Source organism: Eublepharis macularius, chromosome 3, assembly GCF_028583425.1.
Source record: "Eublepharis macularius isolate TG4126 chromosome 3, MPM_Emac_v1.0, whole genome shotgun sequence".
NCBI classification, from domain to species: domain Eukaryota; kingdom Metazoa; phylum Chordata; class Lepidosauria; order Squamata; family Eublepharidae; genus Eublepharis; species Eublepharis macularius.
The window spans coordinates 144,194,726-144,219,240 of record NC_072792.1 but is presented as its reverse complement, the minus strand read 5'-3'; the positions used below and the strand labels follow the sequence as shown (position 1 = coordinate 144,219,240).

General features: G+C 40.5%; 2 protein-coding genes across 4 annotated transcripts in view; one reads left to right on the top strand and one right to left on the bottom strand.

Moving 5' to 3' along the window:
* LOC129326283 (uncharacterized) overlaps window positions 1-16,555 on the bottom strand; it is a 22,205-nt gene extending 5,650 nt beyond the window's left edge. Inside the window, exons 1-12 of the mRNA XM_054974437.1 lie at window positions 16,510-16,555; window positions 15,718-15,906; window positions 12,718-12,761; window positions 11,119-11,283; window positions 10,414-10,539; window positions 10,186-10,242; window positions 8,793-8,954; window positions 6,767-6,896; window positions 5,638-5,768; window positions 4,636-4,782; window positions 3,623-3,684; window positions 1,469-1,496 (exon numbers count right to left, since the gene is read on the bottom strand). Coding sequence (XP_054830412.1) covers window positions 1,469-1,496; window positions 3,623-3,684; window positions 4,636-4,782; window positions 5,638-5,768; window positions 6,767-6,896; window positions 8,793-8,954; window positions 10,186-10,242; window positions 10,414-10,539; window positions 11,119-11,283; window positions 12,718-12,761; window positions 15,718-15,906; window positions 16,510-16,555 — 1,287 coding nt within the window. The remainder of the gene's footprint in view (window positions 1-1,468; window positions 1,497-3,622; window positions 3,685-4,635; window positions 4,783-5,637; window positions 5,769-6,766; window positions 6,897-8,792; window positions 8,955-10,185; window positions 10,243-10,413; window positions 10,540-11,118; window positions 11,284-12,717; window positions 12,762-15,717; window positions 15,907-16,509) is intronic.
* On the top strand, window positions 15,753-24,515 carry NEPRO (nucleolus and neural progenitor protein). 3 transcript variants are annotated; one of them, XM_054973673.1, is made up of 9 exons: window positions 15,753-15,861; window positions 16,425-16,579; window positions 17,798-17,874; window positions 18,642-18,773; window positions 19,188-19,265; window positions 19,931-20,277; window positions 21,005-21,075; window positions 21,680-21,918; window positions 23,754-24,515. In XM_054973673.1, exons 1-9 carry the CDS (start codon window positions 15,762-15,764, stop codon window positions 24,163-24,165), a joined length of 1,611 nt encoding a protein of 536 aa, XP_054829648.1. In that variant the 5' UTR covers window positions 15,753-15,761; the 3' UTR covers window positions 24,166-24,515. The 3 variants fall into 3 exon arrangements, with proteins under 3 accessions (XP_054829648.1, XP_054829650.1, XP_054829649.1); XM_054973675.1 differs by having other exon boundaries at window positions 15,763-15,828; XM_054973674.1 differs by lacking the exon at window positions 15,753-15,861 and adding an exon at window positions 15,872-15,969.

Below are 24,515 nucleotides of genomic sequence, written 5' to 3'. Positions count from 1 at the left end.
ACTGTTGTATAAGGGGGAAATGAAAAGATTGATAAAGAAGAATCAATTTATGTGGAAGTAGGGGGGTTCTGATAGAATAAGGGTAGTCTATTGATAATTATAGAAATGTAGTCAGAAACAATAAGTTAGGATTTTACCTTTAGTTATAGGGACAAATGAAAGTAACATAGAGTGAACGATAAGAAATAAAGGAGTCATAGTGCTGTTGGGAGTCTACATAGAAAAGGGGAGAGGGGGAGGGGGTGGGCTGCATATATGAATGTACGGGGAAATATGTTGTGAAAATATTGGTAAAATGTATGTCAACCCATCCAATAAAAATCAAAACCAAAAATAATCATTGTGTTACAGACACTCGGAATGCTAAAACCTTCTTCCAAGGAGATGCTAAGCTACTCTGAGTTATGAGGTGGGAATGGAGATTTCATATACATCTTAAAGTTTTCCAAGTGGCACCTATCTACTGTAATAGTGAGGACCAAAGAAGATATGATAGCATCCAAAGGGCCAACTTGTGGATGCCGCTATCATTTTAAAGCATAAGGAGGTGATTTTAAAAAGCCATGGGTGGTGATGGTGCAGCTGTTTTAGCACTTGTAAAGACTGGGCGAGGGGGAGAGACCTCATCCTGCCATACCACAGCACCCTCTCATTAGGCTTTAACATCAACCGTTGGTCAGACTCAGACCTCTGGACAGTGTCACATCTAGTCTAGCCCTAAGTGGAAATTAGAATAGACTATACATCCTCAAGTGTTTAGTTGTCGTTCTGTGAACCAGGATAGCAAGAGAAGTGATTATATGATGGTGACATTAACAACTCTTGAAAAAAAACAGCAAGTAAATCTATTCCATTAGTTCTCTGAAAGAGAGACAAAGACAACAGTCAAACCAATTTTAATCTAGGTCTTCTGGCTACACGTTTCTCCACCATGTCATCTTGAACAGGCTTTCTCTAAAGCCATTTCATAATGAGATGATCCGATAAATCACTAAGTCAAAAGCTTTAAGCATATTTCATATGCTATGAGTTACAGCTGCTGTCCAGTAGCCATTCAATCCTGTCTACCAGTCCATTTTAATATTGGGGAAAAAGAGAAAATTTCCTTATTTAATATATACATGTGGCACATGTACACAGCCAGTCTGATTTAGAAAGACTGCCACAGTCAAGACAACTACATGCTGAACCTCAAAGTGAGGGCATATGGAACCAAATGAAAGTTTATTTCAGGGTATATCAAGAATGAATTTGGGGATAAATTGTCAATTTTTTAAAAAATAAACTTTTGAATATGTTGGAAGCCAGCCAGCATGCCATTCAGAGCAAGATAGTAGATTGGTTTTGGAAGTCCAAGTACAAAGTATTTAATAAAACTCTTCAAAAGGCTCCCAAGAAGCTTAGCAGCATAGGGACAAGAGGATAGGACCTTTCATGGATTATAGCCTATTGAAAGAGGAAAACATACCTTGATGGAGCAATCTTTACAGCTCACTCTAAAATAAAAGACACAAGTACCTCAGTTGCCATGATATTAATGAGTAAAAAAAGATAACTTCTCACAATTCCTTTATATTATTATTGTGGCTTTGCTACTTACTTTAAATGTTACCATTTAGGGCTTGGCCTACAGGGACACCCTGGCGGGAACTGGGGCCACAACAAGAAAATGCTCCTTTTTCTTAGTTGGAGAGTTGTCCAACCCTGACCCCTTTTGCATTCGCAGTTTAAAGCACCATTTTTGAGCAGTCGCAGTGGCTTTGGCTTGGCACCGATGCTTTCACACTTTCCAGCAGTTTTGATTTGGCCTCTTGTGATTCCTTTCAGACCTGTCTCGAAGCCTCTGTTCAGTTTTGAGCTTTCAGGGCACTGCAGTGCACATCATCTTTTTTTTAAAAAACTTTGAGCATGCATAGTTTCTACATTTTCTACCGACAAGGCCTCCCATGCCCACCCTTCAAACACACACACACACACACACACACTCTTACAAAGGACTAAGGCAAGACTTCAATTTGCACTGCACTTTTTTTTAAAACTCTGAGCATATGTAGTAACATTCCTGCATTACTACATCTTTTGACAGACAAGCCTCCCCCCATGCTGCCCCTTCAACCACCCACCCCCACCCCACTCTTCCCGGGGTAAGGCAGGACTTGCCTCCCCAGGGATAAGGCACGGTGGGGGGGGAGCAGACTCATACACCTCTGGCTCAACTGAGATACACCGAGCTGGGGCTTGGCTGGGACGGCCCTCTCCTGCTACGCAGCCGGGCTGCAGAACATGAGAGCCACTTTGTCCGAGCCCCAGCTCACTGCGCTGCCTCATCTGAGCCCCTGCTCAGCTGAGTGTGCAGCGAGCCAGGGCCAGGATGGCGACTCTCCTGCTCCGCAGCTGGGCTGTGGAACACGAGAGCCGCCTCGTCCGAGCCCCCACTCACTGCGCTGCCTCATCCGAGCCCCGGCTCAGCTGAACGCACAGCGAGCCAGGGCTTGGATGAAGCAACTCTCCTGCTCCACAGCCAGGCTGTGGAGCTGGAGAGAGGGCGCCCAGATTAGTAGCCCATGCAGTCAAGCCCCGGCTCGCTGCATGCTCAGCTGAGCGCACAGCTGAGCCAGGGCTCAGATGAGGCAGTTCTGATGAGGCGGCCCTTGTTCTCCGCAGCCTGGCTGCAGCACACGAGAACAGCCGTCCCAGCCAAACCCTGGCTCAGCGCATCTTAGCTGAGCCAGGGGTGGGTATGAGTTTGCTGCCACCCACCGTGCCTTACCCCTGGGGAGGCAAGTCCTGCCTTACCCCGGGAAGAGTGGGGTGGCGATGGGTGGCTGAGGGGATGACATGGGGGAGGCTTGTCTGTCAGAAGTTAACAATGCAGGAACGTTACTACATATGCTCAGAGTTAAAAAAAAAACATGCTGTGCAAATTGCAGTCCTGCCTTACCACAAAAGTGGGGTGGGAGTGGGTGGTTGTCAGGAGGGCTGCAGAGCAGCCCAAAAAAATGGCGGAAAAATAGTTCAGAGAGCTGAGTTCAGTGGGTGTGGTTAATTCCACACAAACCAATCAGCTCCCAGGGAAAAGGAGGAGGGAAGTGCTGCAAAACATTCACATTGGGATTAATCGGGTAAGCCCCACCTGGGCAGCCAATTAAAAATTAACATCAGAATACATCTGCAGGGAGAAAAATTGGAGTAATGGGGAAGAAGAGCAGCACTGTGTCCCATGACTAGCTTGCAAGTGTGAAACCCCTACAAACATGGGATGCGGAACAGGTACAGGCACGCTTTAAAATCCTAGTGCGAAAAGTATCCTAGTTAGAACCTAAAGTGCTCCTACCTGAGGGCAGAGTCAATTCTCAGTCTTCCAACATAACCTTAATCCTTATACATCCAATGAAATATTTGACTGAAGGCTAGTTAGCCTAAATTAAACTTACAAGATCATATCAAGAGTTTTCCACAGCTAGGTCTTGGTGACCCATGGTCAGTAGTAGCGCTGAACCATTCTTAAGATATTCACTTTCACCTTGATTGGAATACAAATCTTAGGTATAATGGTTTGATAGGATATTAGAAGTTGCTGTGAACTATTTCATCCAGTCATAAAAAATTCAAATCTGCTTACCTGCTACAAAGATGACACATGTAAGGCCATATGAAGAACTCATTATGACAAGCAAGACACATCTGTAAGGGGGTGGGAAGTAACATGTTAGTTCTCTAGTTTTTGTAGTACAGGGTGTCAAAATATCTAGACGTTCTAGTTCTGTTTAACATGACAATACTTTGATAAGTAGCATATTCTGTATTTTAATTCCCATTGGTTTCTCTGTAATTTTTACAGATGACTCTGAAAAGGATCACTTCAGGGCTGACGATCTCTCAGTCCCAGTGGGTAATCCAGCAACAGCACAGACACAGTTTTAACATGTGGTAAGTGAAAAGGGAAGCTTCATCTAAAAAGGAGTAGGAAACAACAACTGGGTTTGAAACAGGCTTCCCGTTTGCCTGTTTCAGGCAGAAGATTGCCGAGCAGCCCTCCCACTGCCCTTACATCTAGGCCAGCAACCGAAACAGTGTGTGTGGAGTGTGTGTGTGTGAACATGATGTAACACTGATGTGTTGCACAATATCCAGGCCATGAAGTCAGCCAGACATCATGTCCACCTTTTACCCTGCCCCGAAAGTTCCTGGGGGTGCCAGGCATTCCTAGTTCCTAATTCCTTTAACTAGGGCTTGAGTTTACCAGCAAGAGTTCACAAAGATAAATTAAAATCCAGCATTAAATATCCAGCCCAGAATAAAAACAGACCACTGACATTTTAACAGTTATTATTTTAACCTAAAATAGTATTAAAATATTAATCCCTTAATTAAAAGCCTGAATGAACAGAAATGTTCTGGCTTGGCACCTAAAAGAAAGTCACAGAGGCACCAGGTGAGCCTAAAGGGGAAGGGCACTCCACAAGTGTGGCAAGTCAGAGCAAACTGGTATTTTAAGTCTAAACAGGGTAAATTTTTTTAGGACTAATTTTGTAGTCAAGAATTTGGAGGCTTAAACAACATAATCAAGTTTACAAAATAAGGTGATACTTCCTGAGGAAACAGAAAAGAGTTAACCATGTTCCTTTGAAACACCTGTGACCTTGAAGATATCCTGGGACTGTCTCTTTGGCAGGAATCCTTTATTTCAGCCACATGTTCTGCATATCTTGCTCCCATCAAATCTGCAATGGTTGGAAATGACCACTTTGTAGATGTCTTCCGATTGCAGCTAGACAACAGCTAGGAATGAAGCCATGAAATTACAACTTATTTGCCATCCTTTTTTAAAACTGAAACTGAAAGGTGCCCTCTTGTATTGGGTTGCAACAGGATCTGATTATTTTGAATGTAGTTGGAGTAGCTTGTGTGCTCTTTAAGCTAAGCATTCTAGAGCATCTAAGCAATTTCATCTGTACATTTAACAGACAGATTGAGGCCAGCTCCAAGCCGGCATTAACAGACAGGTACTATCCTTGAGAGAATTTCAAAGAGTTTCCTAATCAATTATGTGGCTCTCGAAAAGGGCACTATGTGCTGTGTGTCTACAGAGCCTGGCATATAGCCTTCCCAGATGCTCTAGTGTTTTTCTTACCATTCTTTACGCTGCATTTTTTTTCAAAGTCTGCAAAAAACCCTAACAAAATTAAATGTTTAGCAGTTTCAAAAATGGTAGGAGTGAGAAGAAAATGAAGCAAGCATCTAAAATTTCACTTGGAAATATACGTAACGAAAGCATTCATTACTGGCTAGATTCATACTAAACAAGCTTTACCCAAATGTCAAAGAGTATTCTAAAATTTAGTTTTGCAAGGGTTTACTTCCCAACCTAGACACATATCAAGTTTTGTAGAACTTAGTTCAAGAGCTATACACATTTTGACACTTGGAGGCCTCTGAAGAAATAAATTGTTAAAACTGGTGTGTCATTACGATTAGTGAGAGGAGGAAAGGGGAGGAACAAGCACGTTACTTATGAAGAAGTATTCCAAAGCTGCAAACCCCTCCACCAAAATTGCATATTGCAAGGAAACTGGACCGCAATCAGTACGTAATTATTGTTTTCATTACAGTACCCTATGTAAAGAAAAAAAATACCTTAACTTCTGGGTCTGACTGGATGTAACTCAACCTTGGCCTTTTAGCTTTTGAAACAGTTATCTCTGTGCCAATATTTTGGTCGAGGAAGGTATCACAAGGAATATTCAAGGAGGGCTTGCAAAAGTCTTCTGAAAAGCCACAGAACACATCGTAAGACCAAAACAGGGTACATGCAAATCAGTATTCAAAGTTTCTCTTGAGTTAAGGTTGCAGTAGCAAACCTGAATCAATTCCTCAACTAAACATAGAACACTCATTTGGTAAAAGCCTGGTTCAGACTGGCTTTGCTTCTAGTGGTCCAATCTTCCCTTCAATGTCTCTCGAGAGAAGTTTCATTCTATTTCCTCTCACATTCTGGAATCTAGTATTTGCTCGTTCAGGTAAATACCACAAATATATGCAGTGCAGCAGCTATTCATCAGCACCTCACCCTCTGTCCCCGCCTGCACTGCTGCCAGCCTTCTCAAACAAGATTCCCCATTAGGTTTTGGAGAGCTCTGGAGCCCTATGAACATTCAACTGTACAGCTCTATTTAGGACCCCAATATTAGTGATCTTTCTGGAATCTAATCCTTTTGAGATGATCATCATCCTATTTTGGTGTCATATGCCTAATGTGTACAAAATAGGCATTTGCACAAGGAAAAATGCCAGCTACTGTAAGATCAGTTAACAACAATGTCATTTTGGCTCAGTTCTACATGCACCACTTGATTACTGGTAGGTAAGCCTGAAGAGACTCCATTGGAAGAGAATGTGAGAAATTATGAGAACTGATACCTGTGATAGACTACTTACATATGCATGTCATCACTGGACATTGCAGTGACAAAAAGTATATTGTGAACCAGAACCTTTAATGTTGTTTATCAAACTACTGTACTGTCATCACCAAAACATCTTCCTAGTTCTGAAAGTTTTGAGTCACCAATAAAAGATGCTAAAGAGCTAAATGTAGTTCATGTATGCAGACCCAGCTTCTTTCCTTTACAGTTCTTAAACGGAACCATCCTTAACAAAGGGAGAACTTCATCAAGTCCTACATTGAAGGTGCCTGCTATTTCTTTGTATGTTCAACCATTTGAACTATTTATAATTACTTTAATAGTTTACATCTATGGTGTACCTTTCTCTTGGGTTTTATTTCTCTGTGCAGACACTGGTCGAAGCTTTGGGGGATTTTTCACTTCCATCATGAGCTGATCATGTAGACTGGGTTCTTGGCAGACTCTCTCTTTCAGTTGCCTTGTTGATACCTACAGCACAAAGTGAGATTTGTTACAAAACTTGAGAAGCCATCATATGCCAATGCTGGTGTAGTAAGGTACTGACAGAGCAATCCTACATGGAGTTACCCACTTTTCTGCCTATAGATCAGGGGTGGCCAAACTGCTGCTCAGGAGCCACATGTGGCTATTTTGTGGCTCCCAGAGGACTCTGAGTATCGCTGTGGCCATACATTTTATTTTAGTCTAGTTTATTTCCCTCCCCTCCTTTCTTTCCACGTCTTTCCCTCCCTTTCCTTCTTACTTTCCATGCCTTTCCCTCCCTTCTCTCTCTCATTCTCTCTCCATGTCTTTCATATTTTCAATATAAATGTTGGGGTTGCCAGATGACTCAGAAAATATCTGGGGACTTTGAGGGTGAGCCTAGCAAGGATGTAACTTCACTTTTGTGATATCACTTCCAAGTCAAAGCTTCCAAGCCACCCTTCTGATGTCACTTCCAGCATATTACACCAAATCTCCACCCCTTCCTGTGATGTCACTCTCAGGACATTCCCCCAAACCTACCTCCTCATCTGAAGTCACTTCAATGCATCATGTCTTGTGGCTGTCAAACAGCTCTCAAACATCTGATGTTTATTCTATATGGCTCTTACATTAAGCAAGTTTGGTCACCCCTGCTATAGATGTCAATGAATTTAGAAAGGTCTAATTCGGCTTAGGTGAAGCATTGTTACTTCAGCTGTAAACAGACGAATGTAGCTGATATAACGTCGTGCTTAAATGGAAAGCCAACATTTAAAAAGCCAACTAAGAAATGGACTCAGTACATTGAAATGCAAATAAAGATCCTTGATCAAGACACCGTCCTTCAGGCTTCCCCGTGACAAAATACTGCTGTTCCTACAATGGGGGGAAAATTCTCCACAATAAATGGCTGCATTTATATCCTACTTTGCCATTGATTACTCTACAGCTAATACAATTACTGTGACACAATGTTTTGTAAATAATTTTTTATATACACTCACTGCAGATGGAAGACAAATTTCAAGAGCTAAATTTGACAATTCCCATGGTTACTAATGATGGGGAGAAGTCAAGAGATGGCTTTCTTAGCTGTTCCCTGTGTTTCTGACACATGAACATCTAGAAGCATAGCTCCCCCAGAAATAAGCAGTGGTGCATTCCTTATTCTATAAACAAATATCAAAGTATGACATTTTGGGCACCCTCCAGCCCTGAATTGCTATCTCACTATTTAGTCAAGTACTTTACAGAATACTTTGTATACCGTTGACACAGGTGGTATCTTTATACTTTCAAACACAAAAAACCCATACCAACAGTAAGGCTCAGGTGTGTTTTGGATAGAAATTTAGAACACACATTTTATCCCTATATTCCAATATTCACACTAAGAATACTTCAAGCAAGCTATCAACATTGCTGGCAACAAAGCCTGCCAACAGTACCACAAGAATAGTGTGCATGTAAGGAGAAGCATGAGCCAAGTGTTACTAATGGGGTGTCACCCATCTGTTCCATCCAAGCTTTTTTAATGCTGTGCTCCTATAAGCCGATATTTAGTGTTTTTTTTAAAAAAAGCTGTTGAGTTGATACAAGTTGGTAGTAGTTAAACACGGTAAATATTTGTGTGACAAGGCTGTTTTTTTGAGAGGGATATACCAGTAGGTCGCCAAAACTGCTCATTTATAGAGTAGCTTTACAAAGCACAGCTCAAAGTAATACACTCCAGCAGATATTAAAAACAGGTACATAATAAAATAAGACTATCATGTGCTTTCAGACCATGGACTAGACACATCAGTTTGAGGAATGTTTACAAGTAGAGACTGGATTTAACCAAGTTGATGCTTAGAGGGTGTGAAGACAAAGCTCTGCTAGCTACCCAGTATTACTCACCTTATGAAGGGTGTAGTGCTTATTTTTGATATCATTTACCACTGTGTTGTACAGAGAGCAGGCACACTGTTTTGGAGGAGTCTTAGGCTGTGGGTGCTCCACAGCCTTGCGGAGCCTTGCACCCTTCTGCAAACCACCAAGTACATCTTGCCACAAACCAGCCTGAAAAAAAGAAGCCCCAGTCAAATCCAAGATGGTAGCTAGCATTTAATTGACTGCTACAATGAAAGTGGTATAGATTCAGGAAACTGCTTAGAGTTCCTTTCTTAAACCAGCTCTGCATTGTTGTAGATACAAGAACATGTATGAACAGGTCCTCACCTGAAGCACCCATTAGAGTCAAGCTATAACATTTGCCTTAAAAATGCAGAGTTTATTAAAAGACAAAAAGACTATTCTAATCTGCATACAGAGTGATCAGTCTCTTACCTGATGAAAAGGGGAGGAGTCATTACTGAACTACTCTGGTATGAAACTAGTGAGGGCACACAAATACCCAGCATTTATGCACAGCACTGTAGATGTGACAGTCACTGAAGGCATGCAGTAATAATATCAATAATAATAACAGCAACAACAACAACAACAACCATGTGCTTATATGTTTTGCTATCTTCCAGGCATGGAGTAGGGGTCACTGGGGCAGTTAGGGAGGGGAGAGTTGTGAATTTCCTGCATTGTGCTGGGAATTGGACTAGATGACCCTAGAGCTCCCTTCCAACCCTACGATCCAATGATTCTATATATCAGGACAGATTAGTGCCACACTCAGAGTGGTTAACAAGTCAGTGTCATTATCCCCACAATAGACCCCTCTGTGAGGTACATGAGGCTGAGAGAGCTCTGACTGACCCAAGGTCACTCAGCTGGCTTCATGTGGAGGAGTAGGAAATCAAACCCTGTTCTCCATATTAGAGTCCTGCTGCTTTTAACCACTAGGCATATATAGGTATAGCACTGCAGAAGCTGGCCGACTCCCAGGCTACCTGGTATTTTAGAGTGCTTGTGTGGAAGCTAATGACAAGGTAATGGGAATCACTCAGCAGCTTTTGGAAGAAAAGATCCTAAAAGTTACAGGAGAAGAGATACAGAAGAGCTAAAAAGCTGGTGGGTGTTCAAAAGGTAATGAGACCAGAGAGTTTGAACTGGAAGGTATGGTTCAACCTTGAGGGAAGGCATTTATTTATAGGAATGTATTTACTCTACTAGTGCTCTACTTTAAAGACAAATATTTCAAAGACATTCACTTCCACAGCTGAGGAAGGTTGACAGTGCACATAAAAGATGAAAGTGGTATGTAACTGGGACAACTTTGGTTGATAAATATGCTTTGTGTTTGAACATTTTAAATGGAAAACTTGGAACATGAAACAAGCCAAACGGCTATCCCTACCCAATCATTAGCCTTCTGTCTTGGACAGCAGTCTTCCACATCCATTCTTCCCAAATACTGAAAGAGATCAGAACACTTTGTCATTTGTTTGTTCTACAGAAGCAGCTAGACCATGTGCCTTCCTAACCACCATGCGACTTTTTCCCCTACACCAAAGAAATGTTCTAGCAGAATGAAAATGTTGAGATGGAGACAACAAGCAGACACTACATCTGCATCCTAAAATACCTCTTTGCAAGTCTGTATAGTCAACATGAGCTTCTGAAGTTCTATATACTCAGCAAAGAGTACTCTGCAGATCACTGTGTAATGGTCGGCTGCTTCAGAAGGCCTGAGAAAGTGATCTTCACAGATCTAAAATGGCAAGACAGTAGTTAGCTGTGTTTAAAGGATTTATAATAAGGCAGAATACAGAGTTCTAAAGATTGTTCATGGACATCATAAAAATGAAAGAGGAAGAGAACAGATATCACAAGGATCCAGACTGCGAGAAGCAGAGCTTTCTCATGTTGTGCTGTCTGTTGGTTAAAAGACAGGCATGAAGTTAACAAGCTACTAATAACTCCATCATTAGCCTTTTATTTTGGAAAGCAAACTTTTTCATCCATCTCAGAGAAGATGCTGTGCATCTTAAAACTTTAAAACATCACCCACCGTTCATTCAGATTGATAGGACTGCGCTCAACAAACATATCTGAAATATGTGCATGGTACATATATTATTTTGTTCCCTTTGTTTTCTGTCCAAGTACTACTGAGAACACATAATACAACCCAAATGTGTTCTTCCCACCCCATTTTCTCTTGTAAAAAGCTATTGTAGTTTTCCAGCACAAGCCATTTTTCCTATTCTAAATCAGAGAATTAGGCATGGCAAGAATGAATGACTAAACATGTAGCAAGATTAAAAAAATAAAAAGGGGGAAACAAAACCTTGATGACATCCTGGAATGTAACTGTTGGCTCTGTTGCATCTAGATTCAACTTCAACATGAAGGATATTAGCTGCTCCAAGGACTCACTCAGTTCTCTCTCCATATGGCTCTCAATTCCCCAGTCCAGAGCTTTATAGACCAACTTCCCCAATAGTTCTGTAAGCTATAAAGAAAATTCAGGAAGACCCTATTAATTCAAAGACCCGAAATCAAATTAAGGCATAAATGAATTATTTGCTAGGTAACCAGTTCCACAGAAACTCTCAACTATTATTCTTTCCTACACAGAGAACCACAATTTCATCCAACCTTACAGGACATGGATAGCATGAGTGAATAGGATACAGCAATTCCAGAATTTAGATTTCTGTCCATAGAAACAATTACTTGCTCATAATCTCTGATAAAAATAGGAAGCAAAGTAAGTTTTATCAAGCCACTTTCATTGACCACCCACAAGGAGCAGCAGCATTACTTCCTTTTGTTCTAACATGCATCACTACTGATTTCATGTTTCTCATCTTCCTACTCTTATTCCTGGAGAGTATGAGTCAACCATAACATGCACAAACTGCCGAGTTTGACATTAAAGCATGCATTCCTATTGTGTTGCGTACCCTACTATGGTTTGATAAGACTATGCTACTACACCCACACTGGGAAATATTATTGTACTTTTAGATGAGCAATCTCCCTACTCTCTCACCATGAAGATCTCCATTCCATTTATCTGCATTGCCAGTCTCAAACTGATATTTCTTCTAAGGATGTGATTGTGTGCTCAGCCATGAATATCTAGCCCTATTAGATTGCTCATAGGTGTCCCAGGATTTTGCCCAGCAGTGTACTTCATTGTAGAATTCAGTTTGTTTCTGGATTTCTAACATTGTGCTTATGGTCATTATGATATCTGCCAATGTATTTCAGATTCCTACTTGTTCTTTCTTCAAAGTGAAGAGCCAGTCATAGCTTCCTTACACTTTGCTGGAATATGAGATACTTACATTAAAATCCTAAGCAGAGTTACTCCAGTTTAAGCCCATTGGTTTCAATTAGCTTAGACTGGAGTAACTCTGCTTAGGATTTCACTGTGAGTGTCTCTACAGGGGGCCCTCATTAGGAAACAACTACTTACATCTTAAAAGGGTACTTGGCATGGAACTGCCCAACATTTTACAAGCAATCCCCATTCCTATAGCTTGTTTATGGCACCTATTACACACTCTCAAAATTTGAGAAATTCCTACTGGTTAAACAAGGCTGGAGCTCCCTGCTCTAGGCAGTCTGAAGAGAACTACTGATAGCATGCTTAAATGGATAGACCCAAGAATATTAAGGTTATGTTATCCAAACTAGAATTGTACTTATGTAAAGAGAACTCAGTAAAGGAGCATTCCCACCGAGTCCTTGACATCCAGATGGGGCTTCACTGTGGTCTAATTATTCACTTGGACCCAATATACACCTTCAACAACACTAGCAAGATGACAATGTATTCTTTCATTAACAAGTAACCACAGTAAAGTACCTGGGTCATAGTCAATCTGCACAGGACCTGAAGCTTAGAGTATGGGACACGTAATTGTTTAAGTCTTACCTTATCTTCCAGTCCTTCATTTTGCTGATGAGTCACGTAACTGTCTGGAAAAAAAACACAGATTTGGCCCCTATAGCCATACTAGGATATGAGCAGGTGTGGCCAACCTCCAGATGGGGCCTGGAGTTCTCCCAGAATTACAACTGGTTTCTAGACAACAGAGATCACTTCCCCTGGAGAAAATGGCTGCTTCAAAGGATGAACTCTATGGCAATATGCCCCACTGATGTCCCTCCACTCCCCAAACCTCAGCCTCCCCCGGCTCCATCCCAGAATTTCCCAACCTGGAATTGGCAACCCTTTACATAAGTAGAAAAGGAAATTAGCAAAAAAAACCTTAAATCAGTTTTCTCAGTTTACTACATGGATACACAATGCAGACTTGATCAGGATTCACCTAAAAGATTTCCTCTCTGTTTTTAAGCATTTTTAATTTGGAACATCCAGCCTGAGGAAGCATTCCAAAGAGAAAGAATTCCAAAGCTCGCAGTCTGATGTGTCATTTGGTTGGCTCTAGAAAAAGGTACTGTGGTTTGTGTTGTGATTTTTTATGGTTTCACTAACTTGTGAACAGTTAGGTAAGAAAAAATAATACAAATTCAGAGCTGCCGATTAATAATTTTATTACCAAAGATCTCCACCCCACCCCCATCCAACAACTTAAAGCCTTGCTGATAAAATTGACCACCTACAGTTCAAACATAGGCATAATTACTCAGAAATGAGTACCACTGACTCAGCCAAGAAAGTTCTGATTAGCACTGCAGCCTTAGCAAGAGTTATTTGGCATTAGTTATTTATCCAAGAGATTTTGGTCCAGGAGCATCTGAAAGACCAAAGAACATTTCCAGGATGTAGGCTTCTGAGAGCGTGATGAAGGAAGCTTGACTCTCATACCATGGAAATTTTGCTAGTCCTTAATGTGCAACTGGAGTGAAATCTTACTGTTATACTGCACACCAATATTGCTACCTCTCTGCAACTCCTTTTTTAACTAAAGTATTTATCACTAAGGAAGCCAAATATATACTAGTAGAACTTACTTTAGGAAAAATATGCTAAAAATGACAGTTTTATGGAAAGGACATACAAGCAATAATGGAAAATAAACTTGTAGACATAAGAGATGAACATAAATAGCTTCCCTTAACATTCTTACCCCCAAAGCTTTGATGTATGGTGAAGGACACACTGCCATCAGAATGGATATAAAGATTGTCAATATCATTCAAGACGATAGTCTGCAACATAGAATCTCCTCCTCGAACTACTAGCTCTCTCATTTTACAACAACATTGGAAACAAATAGCCCATGCTTGTTCTTCACTTATAGGCTGTTCATAATATTGTAGAAACTCAGCTAATGAGACCATAACAAGGTCTTTTTTATAAAGCTTTCTAGAAGTCCGTCCTCTCCCTCTTCCCATTTTTAAGAAAGCTGCTGTGCAGACAGAGAAGCAATGCACCCTTGAGTCATACAGCTCCAAACAAGCTTCAGGTGTTGCTCTTTAGAGGGAATGCAGTTGCTTTTTCTTAAAGATGTAGTAACCTCTTTGTGCATTGTACTACTGTGAGCTGAATACCACCACTACATCTAACAACAAACTGTGTTGCTTGTGTCAATTGCAAAAGTGGCAAACCTCAAGTCAGGCTACGGGGTTCTGTTAATACAGGGAACACACCAAATATGCTGAAATCTTTGTAAATTAACCAAAAGATCCGAAGAAGGTTGAGCATGCTTCTGGAGGCACAAATGTTGAGGGCAGTTGTACCAATTAAAAGGGGGGGGGGATTTCTTGAGAATCCTGTAAGGAAACACTTGCATATAGAGAGGAAATTTCCCAGTCATATTCTCTTGCCCCATGATTTCTCATGGTTCCCCAGCATTGACATACATGGGCCGCATATACTCCATCTGTAGGACATAGGGAAATGTATAGTACATTTATGATATGGTACTAGTTTATTAATTGCTACTTCTGAAGATCACCCGTAGTTTTTTGGTCTAACTCTAATTCTCAGCTCCATTTTTAAGTGTTACAATCTGCAGCCATGAACTTTCCATCATGTCGAATATCTTGCTGGCTTCTTGTTTAATTTTGCTAACATCCAGTATGCAGAAAACCACATTTAAACCTACAGTCCATCTTTTACAGATGCATACCAGCAGCAAGAAAGAGGCTAAAACAACTTTAAGTGTAATTTGTGAAATTGGTCCTAGTGTCCAATCACATACTAAAAGTAATCTTATGACATTTTAATGATTAACAAATGTATTGTGGCAGACGCTTTTATGGACTAGATTTCATTTCATGAGATATATGAAATGTCCTCAGTTGGCAGAGAGAGGGAGAATAATAAACTCTATGCCATATATGTTATCTGCCTGCTGATATATGCTGTTGCCAGATGAGGATAGATTTCACACATTTGATGAAGTGCATCCCTGTGCAAAAGCTTTTTATATTGCCATAAAACTCTCCATCTCTTTTAGTAATTCCTTTTATAGAAAGAAGTTCCCAAAGCCCAAAGCAAATGACACGTAATACTTGTAATTAAAACGGACTACAACACCACAAATCAAATTGCAGGCTTCCACGTTATCCTAAAACCCCTCATCACGCTGGATGCCGGGGAAGGGGTAATGATTCAAGCCATGATCTTAAAAATTCCTTTTGGAAACCCTCTACCCGCCCCGCCCCCCCCCCCCCCGAGTTCTGAAGAAGTGTGTTTTGCGTTTTTTGTTTTGGACCAACGCAGCCGCCTGCCATCGCAAGCCGACGTGTTTACTTAGAAAGAAGGCCCCCTGAGTTTAACAGCCCTTCTTTCCAAGAAAAAGCACCTCAGCCTGCAGCCCTGAAAGAAACACCACAGACTTCAAAGCCCACGCCGATTGCCTTGAACTCCCGCCTTCTGAGAGGAAACAGCCACGCCTCCCGTTGTATCCCGTCTCCCCCTAGTGACTGCTTGGTTGATGCCTCCAATGGCCTTCTCCCGCACCTTCGCGGTGATTTGGTTCAGTCCGAGCCCTCCTTTCGGAAAAGATGGCGGCGTCCAGAGGCGGAGAGGCGGTATGGAATCGGCTGGAAGTGGCGTGGCCCGCGTGTAGCGGTACGGTAGCCGTGTCAGCCCAACATTCTTCAGGTGAAAAGCATCGAGGCGAGGGCGAGTTGACAGGCAAAATGTTTGCTGTTAAGTTTATAATCGTGTGAGTTGCTTGCCGTCAAGCAGGCCACGTTTGTCACGTGCTGGGTTTGTATCCTGCAGTCTTTGGAATTTAACAGAGAGATACTGTATATTTCAGGAATTTGGGGTTCCAATCGCAGGCAAAAGTTAAGCATTTTTAAGTATCGTTGATTGTAAGAGAACAGAAGCAACATTCCTGTTCGCATTTACTCGAGAGTATGCTACGTTGGCATTAGTGAGATTTGTTTTTGCTTTACCTTTTAGTAAGATCTCACTGCGTCTCTCTCTAGGTGAAATCTTGAATTCTGAAAATGGGTTTTAAATGATTCTTTGAATCCAATCTGTTAACTTTCCAGGTTTTGACTTTAAAAAAATGTTGGCTTTCAGATAGATTTGAACTTCCAGGAATTATGGGAGCGGGGTTGGGGATGGAGCTTGTACTGTATTTATATAGTAAATGTTTTGTTGGACTGGATTGTTTTGCAGTTGTGTACAAATGCCTAATTTTTTTTTCTTTTTAGTGAAATGCCTTTCAGCTGTTATGAAGAGGTGTCATGTTGTCAACAGCATTCTAAAAAGTAAAGCTGTGGTTGCAGAAGGAAGAACCTTGCATGCCATCTTGTATAATTTCCACTACCAAATGAGTCGCCATAGGCCGTATCGGTCCCTCAAACAGGTCAGAAAGTAGAAATGGCATCAGGATTTATTTAGACAAGATGACTAGAAGAATTTTTTACTTTGGACCTTGGGTTGTCAGTCACCACTTCTTCACAGCCTAGGGCACACAGTCTAAAGAGCGATATCTCCCCATATGTTCCTCTGCAACCACTACGGTTTGGTTGCCACCTTATAGTTGTTCTCCCACTTCAAGTGACCTGCTTGGCAAATTAGAACCCATTCCTTGCATGTAGTGGCTCCTACCTTGTGGAGCAGGCTTCTTGAGGGTACTACCTTTAAAAGTTTGTAGAGGGTGCTGTAAGATAATTATTTATAGTCCCCCTTGCTCATTGAGACTCAAGGCAGATTACACAGCATAAGTCTATATGATGCAATATACAATGGCTTTTAATTGGCTTTATATTGCAAGCATTTTCTTGGGGAGAGATGTAAATGGAGTTTCTCTGTATTTTGTATATTTTTAATGTTTGAAATTATAAGCTGCCTTGAGCCACAGGGGAAAGATGGGATATAAATATTTTAATAAACAAATGTACCAAGGATGATGAAGGCAGTAAGTGTAATTTGAGGTGAGTAGCCATGTTAGTCTATAGTAATAGAACAAAATTTGAGTCCAGTAGCACCTTACAGACTAACAATACAATGGAAAATTTTGTTGGGCTCTAAGGTGCTACTGGTCTCAAATTTGTATTTATAGAATATTTAACTCTAGCCTTGTTTATGTGCCATAGTGAACATACCTACATCTGTTAGAAAGAACCAACACACATTCACTTTGCAATTGAAACGGATTATAACCAGGAGAAATATTTGGGGTTGTATCACATGTTCAGCAATGTGTGCTTGAATGTAATATGAGAAATATTTGGCCTTATTATGTGTGTTTGCTGCAACTTGTGAACAGGACTTTTGTTTCATCCCAGTATGTTTTTTTGGCAAATTTGTGTTTGTGTTTAAATAAAAAATGATAAAGTAGCTCTTCAGTCCCTCTCATCTTTATAATGACATACATTTTGCCAGTAACAACAATGCTATTCCTTTTATTTATACTTAATTGCTTTGCCATAAAATAGAAAGCTTGTCACTCAGGCATCATTATTTATATATGCTGAATCACCAGATATAAAAGTAAAGACTTTCAAAATTAAAAGTTTGTTTCTGAAGCTAATCAGCCAAAGTATGTGTAAATATGTCCCCCCCCCCCCTGCTATTTCAGGTAGAACAATGTTTGAAGCGTTTACATCTTATGAATCTGGAGAAGTCAATTGAAAAACTTGTTCACTTTGGCTCCATGTAAGTAGGATAAACTATGTTGAATCCTAAGCAGGACTGTTTGGAAGTAAGTCCCATATTATCAGTGGGACTTACTCCCAGGAGAGTATCATTAGGGCTGCAGCCTCTGTCTGTGGTTTTATAGCTTGCTGAGCAATAATACTTCTTGATGAATAGATGTATGGTGGTGTAAGATTGTGAACGCTTTCGAAATTACGCTTAGCTGTTCAGTGGAGAGTAAAGAGATCCATGTAGATTTAAATCTTCCATTAATGGAAACTGATGCCTACAGAAGATAAGTATTCTTCTGTAGCAATCTATTCTATCCATCTATTTGTGGTTTTAACTGTATGAACTGATGTGTTTTAATATGTTGTAATCCGCCCTGAGCCCTTCGTGGGGAGGGCGGAATAGAAATCCAAATAAAATAAAATAACGATTCTTTCTGTGACCAATCCAACATATTAGCAAACATTTACATGAAAAGATAGTGTAATCCTATGTAATTACTCCAGTCTAAGCCCAGTGATTTCAACAGGCTTAAGACTGAAGTAGTCTTGCATGGCTCTGTTAGCTATTTTTGAGGAAAACTCGAATAGCAAAAGAGGAACTGTTGAGCATGCCTGAGTTAATAGACAGTAGAATCATTATTGGAGTCACAATTCATGACAAATCATTCTGCTTGTTAATCAGATACTAAGAAATTATGTAAGGACAAGTACATATGAATGTTAAATACAGAAGGATTTATCCACATATCTTTCATCTGTTTTTCTCTTATTTTATAGGAAACAGAAATCTAAACATCTCAACGAGAGCTTGGTTCCCAGCCAACCTGTTATTGAAGTGGTGCTGGTGAAGATTTTGGGGGTCTGCAAGCTCTTACTACGTTTACTGGAATGTTGTTACACAGCATTCCTGTATCCTTCAAAAAGGTTTGGGCAATCCTAAGCAGACTTACACCTTTAAGCCCAATGACTTCAGTGGACTTATAGGTGAAACTGTGGTTAAGATTGCATTGTAAGAGTTTGAGTCTAATATGCAATTTCTTGCATTTTTATTTGGAGAAGCAGACTAGCATGAGATGTTGTGGACTTGTCAGGCAAGACAAGTTTGATTAAAAATGCTTGCATTTATCAAGGAAGCATTCTGTTGTATGTTTCAGTTTTTCATTATTAACTTTTGCAACTCTGCGGTTCCATAAGATAACCTAAATAATTTTCTCCTTGGGGCTATCTTAGGATCTTTACACACTGAATCCCTCTGTTTGCAAATGCTGTGTTTAACTTGCTAGTTTTAGGTCAGTTGTCCATCCTTAATCAAAATCTTCTCAGTTTGTCTCTTAAGCATCTGCATTTAGAAGAATACATACTATTCAACACTGTGGTTTTGGGATTGCTGAGCAGATTATGGTATGAATATGTATAAAACATTTTTGTTGCTTTGTTTCTACATGTTAGCTTGCTTTTCTGTGGCAGAGTATCAGCTTCACGCATTACTAATTAACAGTAGCTGTACAATGGTATGAGGTCAGTACTTAGTCACTGATGTTTGGCAGAAAATGGACCCCATCTTCTTTACAGTGCAGTTGCTAAAGTTATATCCTTTTAAGTCCATTAAAATCAATGTGTTTCTAACTCTTTAGAACTGTACTGATAATCAACTACTAGTCTCAGTGTAGTCCTAGATCAAAAATGTGCTGTAACTGATCTGATCAAGTTTGTTCTAAACAAGTAAAATTGCTTTTAAAAAAATAAAAGTTGCCTAAAACTCCAGTTCCCCAATTGCAACTGACAAACAAACATTTACTTTTAAATGGATTGCTAAAATGGCAGACCAGGTAGCAGTAATTACCCTCTCTCCCCCTACTTCTCCTGGTCCTTCCATGAGTCTGGCATCAGGAACTCAAACGTGGATTCCTGTGTTGAGCATTATAGGAGAAAGTTGATCAGGTCATCCTCATGGTCATGAAAATCTGCTTGAGAACATGTTGAAAGTTGCTGGAGAGAATAGACCTAAGAAAGGGGTGCTAATTAATAGGTGTGTTTTCATCTCCTCCTTTCTTTTTTAAAATCAGGATTCTTTATAGAGGTGTACTAAAAAGCCTCAGTTCTTTATATGAGAGCCTGTTTGAATTGCTTCAGGAAGTTTCAAAGAGTCAGCCAAGGCCTTATATTAAAGAATTTGCCTTTCCTTCTGAAATAAATGAATTTCTTGGAACTGCCTACTTGGAGATTAAGAAGAAAATGCCCAAGGCTTTTCAAAAAAAGGCTAAAACAGCATGGATGACTAGACTGTTTTCAGTAAGCAATACGCAGGCATCGGTACATGCAAGAGTTCCTTCAGCAGTCAAAAACAAAGCGACAAATGCACAGAACCCCCTTGACATTGGACAGCCAGTTCTGATAAACAGAACCAACCAAGGTAACAGCCTCTTAATTTGGAAGGGATGGGTGATGGCAACTGAGCTTGTGTGATTGGGGACAACAAATGTGTTTGCAGACTGTCTCCTACTTCTCCCTTCTTTGGCCTTCCAAAGTCCTTGTATACACTAAATTGCTGCCATCTCATGACCAGCTGTAATTCATCAGCATGAACCAGTCCACCATCGGTGCAGCAGCAGCATGTTGAGGATTTCTGTAGGCATAATAAAACCCTAGATATTGCACCCATCCCACACACATTTCTCTACTTATGTGTATCCACACAAGCAGCACAGTAGGCATTGGAGGGGAATGAGTGCACTTCTCGTATCTCCTTCAACACCAACTCTATGCAAGATTGATGAGGAAATGGGAGGAATGTGCATTTTCCCTTGCCAACATGTGGTAAGGTGGAGGGAAAACAACTTTGTTGAGCCTACAGATATATGAGCACTCTACCTGCAGTGGACTGTTTCGTGCTAGGAATGTTGTGAATGCTTTAGAAGTTGTTACTGTAATTTTTTTAGCTACATGAAATTTGTCCCAGAATAACATGTAAATAAACTGCTAGGAAAACCTATTTTCCTAAGATACATGAAGTATAAAAACAAATGAGAGAAATGTGAGAGCTTTTGATGTCAAGACTTTTTTGTTCCAAATAATTGTTTAGGATCATAGCCAAATTAACATTCTGTTACAAAATATATCAGCTGTTCCTTTTCTTCTAGATTTTGGAAATGACTTAGTATTTGATGTCAGGACCTTATGTAAATATCCTAATCCTGCACTACTGAAGACGGTTTGTATAATTTTGTGTTAATTAAATTGTGTGCCTGGAATATTAAAGCTTCATTGTACTGCTTTTTATTGATTAGTTGCAGAAAGTTGCTTATATTGTCAGATGTACTTAATTTATAAATCTAAGTTTACATTGTAAGCCTGTGATCCAGAATAATTTTTCAATGTTTTATTACATGTTTAGTTGCTAGATAAGTTAGATATATTTAGCAATTCTGTTTGTATTTTGGAATACTTTGTTAATATGAACAACTTTGTTCTTCCATCCATTTTATATGAGGATAACAAGCTTAAATAGTGATGCTAAGCCTACTTAATGAAAGTTAATTCCATTGGCTGCAGTAGAATTTACTGGCTAGTATCTGAAATACTGTTGAGGCATGCATGCTCCCAATGGAACATCAAAATATAACAATAAGCTCTGGTGCATCAGAGCAGTTTTTCACAAGTCTGTAGTAAAATTAAGAACAGACTGATAGTTTACTTTCACTTCCTTCTACCTGAGACTCTGCGTAATCTTTAGCACCTAGCATCTCCTAGGATAAGTTGTGCCCTTTTGTGTTTTCCATTGTTACTGATTTCCTTGATTTTTGTTTTAATTTCAGAACAGATTCCAAATAAAGCATCCTGAATTAAAAAGGAGATCTACGTTCCTTATATCTCAGCAACTTAAGCCTTTTGTGACTAGGTTGCAAAAAGTACATTCCTTTGGAGAACTGTCTGATGCCCTCAGTACAACCATCTTGTGGTGCAGAAGCAAGAAACTTAGAGCACAAGCTATTTTCTTGAGAATGAAGCTTTTGAAAAGCAGGCATCTGCAGCATGTGGAAGCTCAGGGTTGCAGGTGTGTTCATTAGGCAATGTGCCGTTCACTCTGTCGGTTCTGCAAGTAACTGTGCTTGACTGTTGAAGGCTGGCACCACAGGTGACCAGGTTGGGAAGAAGTAGTAGGGGCTAAAATGCACCTTTGCGGTATTTATTCATTAGAGAATCCTCATCAGCATGTGAAATTTACATTATCTATAATCCCCCTTTCTCACTGAGACTCAAGGCAGACTACATAGTGTAAGTCAATATGATCTTACAGCTGGAACATTCAATAAACAATAGGCTCTGGATTGCAGAACTTTGAAAACAAGCATAATTCTGAATAGAAATATTGCAGAAACAAAACATAAGTAATTTGACATGACATGTTAACAATGTGGAAACTATGCGGTAAAAACTTTTACATCAACAGACAGTATCCACTAGGTTAGACTACAGTCCCTGTCCTTTCACCAAAGCACCTCTCTCAGCCATTTCTTACAGTACAGAGCTATTACCTGAGTGAAAAATCCCTCCTGAATAATTCAGTTTTGCATAATTTGCAAAAAGCCAAGGGACTGGGAGCTTTTCTGATCCTTTCAGGAAGGCCATTCCAGTAGCTAGGGGCCACCACACAGAAAATGTGTACAGGAAACAGCCAGTTTTTCCCATTTGCAGGGTGTTATTTGCAGAAGGCTCTATCGAGATGAATGAAGCTGCCATAGAGGAGCAGGGGAAGAGAGGCAGTTTTGCAGATATGAGGGACTAAGTACATGAAAGGGCTTTGTAAGTGAAAGCCAAAACCTTCAACCAAGTCTAGTAACTGATGGGTAGCCAATGGACTTTAGCCTTTATAGCTTCCTATCCCACAGGTTGTTTCACTTCCCCATTCATTCTCTTGTGGCCCCTTTCCAATCAGAAACAGGCTCTTTTCTCCAACCCCTCTGTCTTTTCTACCTTTTCCCTCAGATCCTTCTCACTTTCCACCACTGAAGGTTGCTGGGTTTTGGCCCAGCCCTCTGCCAGACTAGGATCTGGGAGACTCAGATTCAGAGTCCCACTCTGCATTAGGGGCTTCCTAGGTGACCTTGGGGCTGCTGCATACTCTCAGCCTGACCTACCTCACAGGGTTGTTATGATAAACAAGAATGATAAAAGCTGCTCTGACTCTCCATTGGGGACAAAGATGGAGTATAAATGAAGTAAATAAATCATTCAGTTCCCTTTCATCTGCTAGCAGTGCTCAGCCCTAAAACCTTTATTTATTTAAATACCTTGCTTTTCTCCCCAATAGGAACTTAAAGCGGCTTACAAAAGCTTACCCCTCTAGCTTATCCCCACATCAACTCTACAAGGCAGCCGAGAGAGAGCAACTGGCCTAAGGTCACCAGCAAACTTCCACGATGGAGTAGGAATCTGGGTCTCCCAGATCCTAGTCTGAAAGACTGAACCGTTGTACCATACTGGCTGTCTTTGTGAGGTTCCTAGTCCAGCTGATCATTTATGTCTCTTGCAGGAGTGGCATCAATTGTATGCATTGTCTGAGCCCCTGTAAATCAATGTGAGAAGAATAGGGTTGGTGATAACACCAAGGTGCTGGGGCTTGAAAAAGACCTGCTAGTTTTCCCATGGCATCACTATGTGGCACTCACACAGAACTTTTTTAAAAAGGGGTGTGTGAGACAGGAAGATGCATTTGGTTGAAGGCATGATATTAAAGCATTGCTTAGTCTGAGACTTAAGATAGTAAGAGACGAGGCTGTTCTGGACTAGTTATAACTCTACCTTGTGAATAACCAACTTGAATTAATGGTATGTTGCAACAACCTTCCTTGTTGCCATTATTGCTAATGCCTGCTCATCTCTTTACAGATTACAGAGGAAACTGGGCTGTGTGAAAGCTACTATATGTAGATACCTGACAGTCTCAAACTCTAGGCAGAGACAAAATCAAAGACTTGGACCAAAGAGGAAGATCAAATTTTCAGGGACTTTAAGACATATTTCAAAGAAGAAACGATCTTGCTTTATAACTGATTGGAGAGAGACTGGCAATGATACTACCATAAGTGGTTGCATTCCCTTTTCTCTTGCTCAACAGGTTGGACATTCATCTAACATGAGAGATGCTGATGAAGACAGTAGTAAAGAGACAGCTGAAAAACAAGCTCAGGAGGATGCTTCTGAGTTTGTGGCATTAGAAGGAAAGCCTGCCCATTTACAAAAGGGAGCTAGTGAAAGTAAAGATGATATAGATGACATTTTTGAAGCAATAGGCATATAGTTCAGTACTGCAATAAAATAATTTGACCGTCTTCAGTGAGTGTTGCTATCAAAGACATGTTCTATAACAATATAAGGCAGCTATTTGGATGCACGCATTGCAGCAAATTTAGGTATTTACAAGAGAAGAACCCGTGAAAACTGCCAGGGGCATCTCTGCCTCTTCCCATCCACGAACTCTGGTGGCTTTCTCCAGGGTATCTCTGCTTGTCTTTCCTCCCACAGATACTCCACTTCGGAGTGAAAAACAATGTTTTTACCTGTTGCTTCAGCATTGCTCTTACCATCCGCCAGGGAGCCAAGTCAAGTATTTCTCCACTTTACTCCCTACCGTTGCTTTGAGAAACTTAG